Consider the following 6,300-nt stretch of genomic DNA (forward strand, 5'->3'; position numbering starts at 1 on the left):
ATTCAACATTGTTGAATTTTATTAAAAACAAAAATGTCAATATAGTAAACATTAACCTATTAACATGATTAATTCTTTGGTACATTTATATCTTATGAAATGAATATGTATTTTAGTGTATGCACATTCATGACATTGCACATGTATTTAACAGATACTTTTCTATTATTTAGGTGTACACTTCCTTCAACCGAGCTGGTTTGAGCAGTTCATACAAATCTGCAGTAAGACATGTTGATGTTATATGTGAGGACTTTGACCTGCCAGTAAAAATGTGGTCTCAAAAGTTAGCTACTGCTGCAAAAGATAAAGACAAAGTTATGACGTTATTAGGTATGTTATATTTTTCATTATGTATGTTGAGCAGGCAGGCTAACACCAATCATTGGACAAATTGCACACATAAAAAGAAGACGTGGTATTACGTATTACCAGTGAGACAATCTTCATCTTTGTTTAAAAGTATCCATTTAATCACATGTTAATCTGACTATAACATGTATAATTTGATGCCTATATGTACATTAATTGATTTATGAGTGAAAAATTAGTCCATGGGCATGATTAGGGATGCTTCAACATTTAAATAGATTGTATACATTTATGTTTAACTTTATGTTTAGGTATACATATTTTGTACATGGAAAATAGTTATATGCTCATTTGTCAACCACATTTCTACATGTACATATATGAGCAATTCACTTTTTTATCATTATTATACATCATTTCAGATGATCATAATTATGCCTTGTCCACTTTCTTGGAAGATGATTCTACAGTACATGTAGCAATGGAATCCTCATTGTCTTCTGTACAGACACCAGTACTAGTGAAACCAGTGCATGCAGAACCAGGTATTACAATTTGCCCATTTTTATCAGCACATTCGTAGGGGAAACTGATTTCACTTTAATTCTTGAGCTTTTATATACAGTACTTTTAAAAGAAGAGTGTCGATAAGTTTTAGCTTTTATTTCTATATTAATTCATTAAAAAGTTTTTTGTTTTTTTTATTTCAACCAAGAGTTTCTGTTTACATGAACTGTATGTAATGTATTTGAGTGTTTAAATTTAATTCAAGTTTTTGGTTAAGAAAGTTGTCAATTTTAAAGCATACAGATTTCAACTATCATGTTTACTATTTCCAGGTGATTCAATGTAACTGTGCACATTTTATGAATCTGTGACTGTGTTAATATTTGATTGACTTTCTTTCCATTTTATTTGATACCGAAAGAATGCAAAAAACTCATATTCCTATTATGCATTTCAGGATTACATCAGGGTTCAAGATTTAACGAGGCGAACATAATGAGTGAGTGCTCTTTAAATGAAGGATCACCGTGGCCAATGTACATAGCTGAACCTTGTCCAATGACAACACCCAGTTCTATAAATGAAGGATCACCGTGGCCAATGTACATAGCTGAACCTTGTCCAATGACGACACCCAGTTCTATAAATGAAGGATCACCGTGGCCAATGTTCATAGCTGAACCATGCCCAATGACAACACCCAGTTATAAAGAATCAGTTAAAGGTACATATAAACCAGCTTCATTTCTTTTATAAGTTAATTAAACAAAATCATACTTTTTATTATAAAAATATAGATATATTATGTGGTACATGTTGTACTATGATTGCCAATGAGATGATTGTCCAAGTAAAACCAAATGTAGTTACACTTTATGTATTTTACAAAACATTTATTATTATATCGGGATATCTTGATTCTGGTAAAATCTTTAGACAACAAATAAAATAACATATTTATTCTGTTAGCATACTTATGTTATATATTTTTATTATGAAAAGTAGTTAAGCATATGGAATTTTTATGAAAGATTTAACCAATCTAATATTGAAATAATTTTTAATTTTAAACAGCTACTAGTGTATACCTTATATACATTGATATATGCGAATGTGGTCAAAAAGATGTGTGTTGAAAATGTTAAATATTTTGTATATTTTAAAAAATGGACATTTTATTAATACATTGTATTACATGTATTATAGAGGCAGTCAACATGGTCAAGTCTACACCAATTCCAGCTGACACATCCCAGCATGAAGAACCTATCACTGAACTAACAGCAGCTGACTCTCCTTTTACAACAGTAAATTCCAAGGATAGTAACTCAACAACTGAACCTTCTTTTCAAATTATAATGGACAACCTCAACATGAATACAAAAGCACGACATAAAACAATGGACACATCAAACAAAGTTTTCAACTTAGTCCATTCTGTTGCAGTGAAAGACAGAGCACCATCAGAGGATTTAGACTCTGTTCACCCACAAGCAGACATACTGTCTGTCCCAAATGAGGCGTTTGTTCCAAATGCAGAAGATTACAAGGCACTATACAAAGACTGTAATATACTTATTCAAAGGGCATTAGTCGACCATATTTCAGCCTTGAAGGACTGTAAAGAATTTGTTATCTACCACATTCCCCACCAGTATACAGAGGAGTCGAAGAAAAAAAGTGTTATTGTAAGTATCCACAGTTTACAATGTAGCTAATTAATGAAAATAATGAATACGTTTGTACATCTGTCGTGAAATAAAAGTTAACATCAAAATTAAACAACTGATATATATATATATATATATATATATATATATATATATATGTGTGAATATTTAATTGATATATTTTTATAGACTTTTTTTTGAAATTTTAGTAATTGTTCTAAGTTTTAGATTACAACTTTTATATATATATTGTCCATGTAATTTTGATTTTTGATAAAGATATTTTCTTCAAATTCAAAAAATATATCTTCATTGTAGGTACCTCTGGGAATCATGGAAAAAGATGAAAACAAAACAGAAGAAATGATTGAAGTTATTGAACATCTACAACAGTATGTGCCGAGAGATGGACAGCGGAAGATGATGCCACTTCTGTTAGGGGGAGATGCTCTTAGTGTAGAAAGAGGTGATGCGGCACAAAAGGCAAGAGCTGATGGAGTTAATCAAGAGGACCATCTGGAAGGATTTATTTGGAAGAGTGAAGACTGGCATGGTCATGTCATTACTTTACAGGTATGTTTCTTATGTAATTGAAGATGAAAAAATATATGTTTCATGTACATGTAAAATGATAATTTAAAAACAAGGAGCTGTGGTATGATTGCAACTGAGACTAATATCCACCAATGTTCAAATGAAGTGGGTGTTAGCAACTGTAGGCAAAAGTACAGCCTTCAACAATGAGAAAAATCCATAATGTAGTGTTTGCTTTAAACATATGTAACAATTCATTTTAGAAAACTAACCGCCAAAGTAATTACAGAACAATTCAGGCAGGATAAAAATTACAAGCATGAACCAAAGTCAACCACTGAATAACAGGCTCCTAAGGTGGGACAGACACTTACAGAATGTTTGTAAACACTTATGTTATTTTTTTTATCAGTCATCATTTGGTTTTGTTGGGTTTTTAAAAATTTGTTTATTTTTCAGGAAATTTATAATCTACATTTTAAAGGAACTTCATCTGCCGAAAAAGGAACCCTATTTCAGCTTAGGAACAAATTTGATTACCGAGGTGTTAAATCAGTTGTAAGTACATTTAATAATAAACACAAAGATGAAATGATAAAAATGTCTACATATATTGCTTTTCCTCAGCCACTCTATTAAATTCATTAAATAAAGTTGCTTTTCACCATAATTTTTTGTGCAGGAGATAATTGTAATTGTAAATGATGAGAAACATGTTTGGAAATATCTGTTCAATTCATAAAATTATAAAGCTATGTTATATTGTCTGTCTTAATAAACTAATGTTTCTGTTACTCTGAATACTAACAAATTATTTAATTTATAGATCTGCCTAAAATTTATTGTTGCATTAAAGAAAACCAGAATAAATGATTATAATTGACACTATCCTATATTTGAAATTGTTCTAAAATTATAAACTTTGTATTTTAGGTAAAAGATGCTGTCAATGACTGCAGAGATTTTGTACGTTTTGTGACAAAGGGCTATATTATCCTAGCAGCGTTACAAATCCTGAATTTGACAAGTGTAGATGATATCAACAAAATAACTGACACAATGAAGAAAGAGGAAAAGAACAAATTTCTGGAAAAGTTGTCATCAGACATTGTTGAACAATATATTGTTGCCAAACCTTTTGTCCTTGAACAGAATGGCCACGACACGGCAGATAATAATAGAGTACCATGCGGATATCCAGGCTGCCCTAAGACATTTGCCATAAATGGAAAGTGTAAGGAAAAACACATGAATATTTGTTTATACAAAGATTTGCCACATCTACAATTACCAGAAACAAACAAAAAGCAGAAAGAAACCAAAAAAGTTGATTCTAATAAAGCTGAAACAGAAGACCATAAGTTGAATTATTCATGTAGTTTGTTGCGAGATGGTCTTTACGACTGGATTAGAGAGGATGCATCTAAAGAAAATGATGGTGATCGTCTAGTGCGTATGTGGAGGTTAGACATTCTTAAATATACTCAAAATAACCATACAAAATACCGTCTTCTTTCATTCCGGCTACAAGCTCAGCTGTTAGCACTTCTACCACCAAAGCTAGCACACCAATTGCGTCACAACAGGGGTGTGAACATTCATGGTGGGCCAGGAAAAAATGTACCAGGTGATTTGGCGCTGGAATTTCTAAACATGCGGGCAAAGATTCGTTGAACTCATTAAGTGGAAATTTGTCATCATCTTCAATTCAAAGATATGGTAGAAGTTTGCAGGGCTGCAATGACCTTATTGACAGCTACACAGAAGGTTTGCAGCAATTTTTTGGTCGACCATCAAACTCGAAACCATCGATTCAAAAGGACATCAACTCTTTAGTTGAAGAGCTTGCAAAAGAGAATTTGTTTGATAAAATTCCAGGACGTTGTCACCACTCCTTCCAAAATATTATAAATGATGAAACAAGTAAGGTAAATGGACAAAAACTGAGCCAGTGGTTAACATCAAAAAAAGAAACATTTGCAAAATACCAGCGTAGTCGTTCATATCAAATGTGTTGAACTGTGTAGAAATTTACTTAGATTACTGTGTGTACACATGAAGTTATAAATTGTGATGGTGAAAGTTCAGTGCAATATTTTGAAGCCATAGTGCAATTTTGTTTGTTATCCTTTTTACATGTTTTTTTTTAATGAGTTACATTTTGCATGTTTTGTATTCAAATATATAGTGTTACATGTACCTTGGTTTTTTTTATGTGATCATGTAATAATACTCATTTTGTATGCAATGAAACTTCTTTTTACTAGTCTTATATGCAATTTTTTACAGTCTCTTGATGTGTGATATTTTATTGCTTTGTTGGAATTCTGCTGCCTTTGGTTAAATCAAGACATGATGTGCTTGGTAATTTGTGATCCCAAATACTTGTTTGTTTTTGTTTTATAATTAATTGTGATCATTGTAAATAAATAGTGCTGTAAATATTTCTGTCTTTTCAACTGATGGTGATGAAGAATTATGCGGTCTCTGGTTAAATCAATACAAGTAGGTTGTTATCGTTAATATTCAATCAGTTGTTATTTTTTTCATTAATTGCGATTGTTGTGTTAAATAGTGCTGTAAATATTCTTGTTTTGACCAATTGTGACCATACATCTTTATTAAGTGCCAGTATAGAAATATTTTCAACAAGAGATACTTTTGGAATAACTGAATAGTTTATCTATTGAAACAGAATTCAGTGTTAAAATTAAAGGAATAGTGCTTTTTCGTGTATATGAATCTGCCTAAATGTATATTGTTCCATTTTACGATTGAAAAGATTAGTGCTGACTAAGATAAACAGTATATATATATATATATATATATATGAATATAATTATTTTCTGTGACTGTATCTTACATTAATTTGTAGGATCCTTTACTATAGATAATTTAGCTGATCTGTAACTATAACATCTTCATGCCTTATATATCATGTACTGTAGTACGCCGCTAGATTAAAACTGACGTGGAAAGGTAACACATGCCCACCGAAAGCTCTTTTTTTGAGAGCCCAGGTGGTCGTGTGGTCTAGCGGGACGGCTGCAGTGCAGGCGATTTGGTGTCACGATATCACAGTAGCATGGGTTCGAATCCCGGCGAGGGAAGAACCAAAAATTTGCGAAAGCAAATTTACAGATCTAACATTGTTGGGTTGATGTTTAGACGAGTTGTATATACATTATGTACACAGCCATGTATCACCATCATTGATGGCGATCCGATGGATACATCTGTTGTAGGGTTGTCACTGACTCAGACGTACTTATGAATA

General features: G+C 31.9%; 1 protein-coding gene across 1 annotated transcript; it reads left to right on the top strand.

Moving 5' to 3' along the window:
• Positions 1-793: 793 nt before the first annotated feature.
• LOC143057366 (uncharacterized) lies at positions 794-3,083 on the top strand. Its single transcript, XM_076230671.1, has 4 exons — positions 794-857; positions 1,277-1,543; positions 2,026-2,507; positions 2,808-3,083. Exons 1-4 carry the CDS (start codon positions 794-796, stop codon positions 3,081-3,083), a joined length of 1,089 nt encoding a protein of 362 aa, XP_076086786.1.
• Positions 3,084-6,300: the final 3,217 nt, after the last annotated feature.

This window comes from Mytilus galloprovincialis, chromosome 13, assembly GCF_965363235.1.
Source record: "Mytilus galloprovincialis chromosome 13, xbMytGall1.hap1.1, whole genome shotgun sequence".
NCBI classification, from domain to species: domain Eukaryota; kingdom Metazoa; phylum Mollusca; class Bivalvia; order Mytilida; family Mytilidae; genus Mytilus; species Mytilus galloprovincialis.

What these genes read in the sequence shown, in the direction of transcription:
- LOC143057366 (XM_076230671.1), top strand. Translation starts at nt 794, where the DNA reads ATGGAATCCTCATTGTCTTCTGTACAGACACCAGTACTAGTGAAACCA. An exon ending in ACCAGTGCATGCAGAACCAG is followed by an intron (nt 858 to 1,276) that starts GTATTACAATTT and finishes TATGCATTTCAG; the next exon opens with GATTACATCAGGGTTCAAGA. An exon ending in TTATAAAGAATCAGTTAAAG is followed by an intron (nt 1,544 to 2,025) that starts GTACATATAAAC and finishes CATGTATTATAG; the next exon opens with AGGCAGTCAACATGGTCAAG.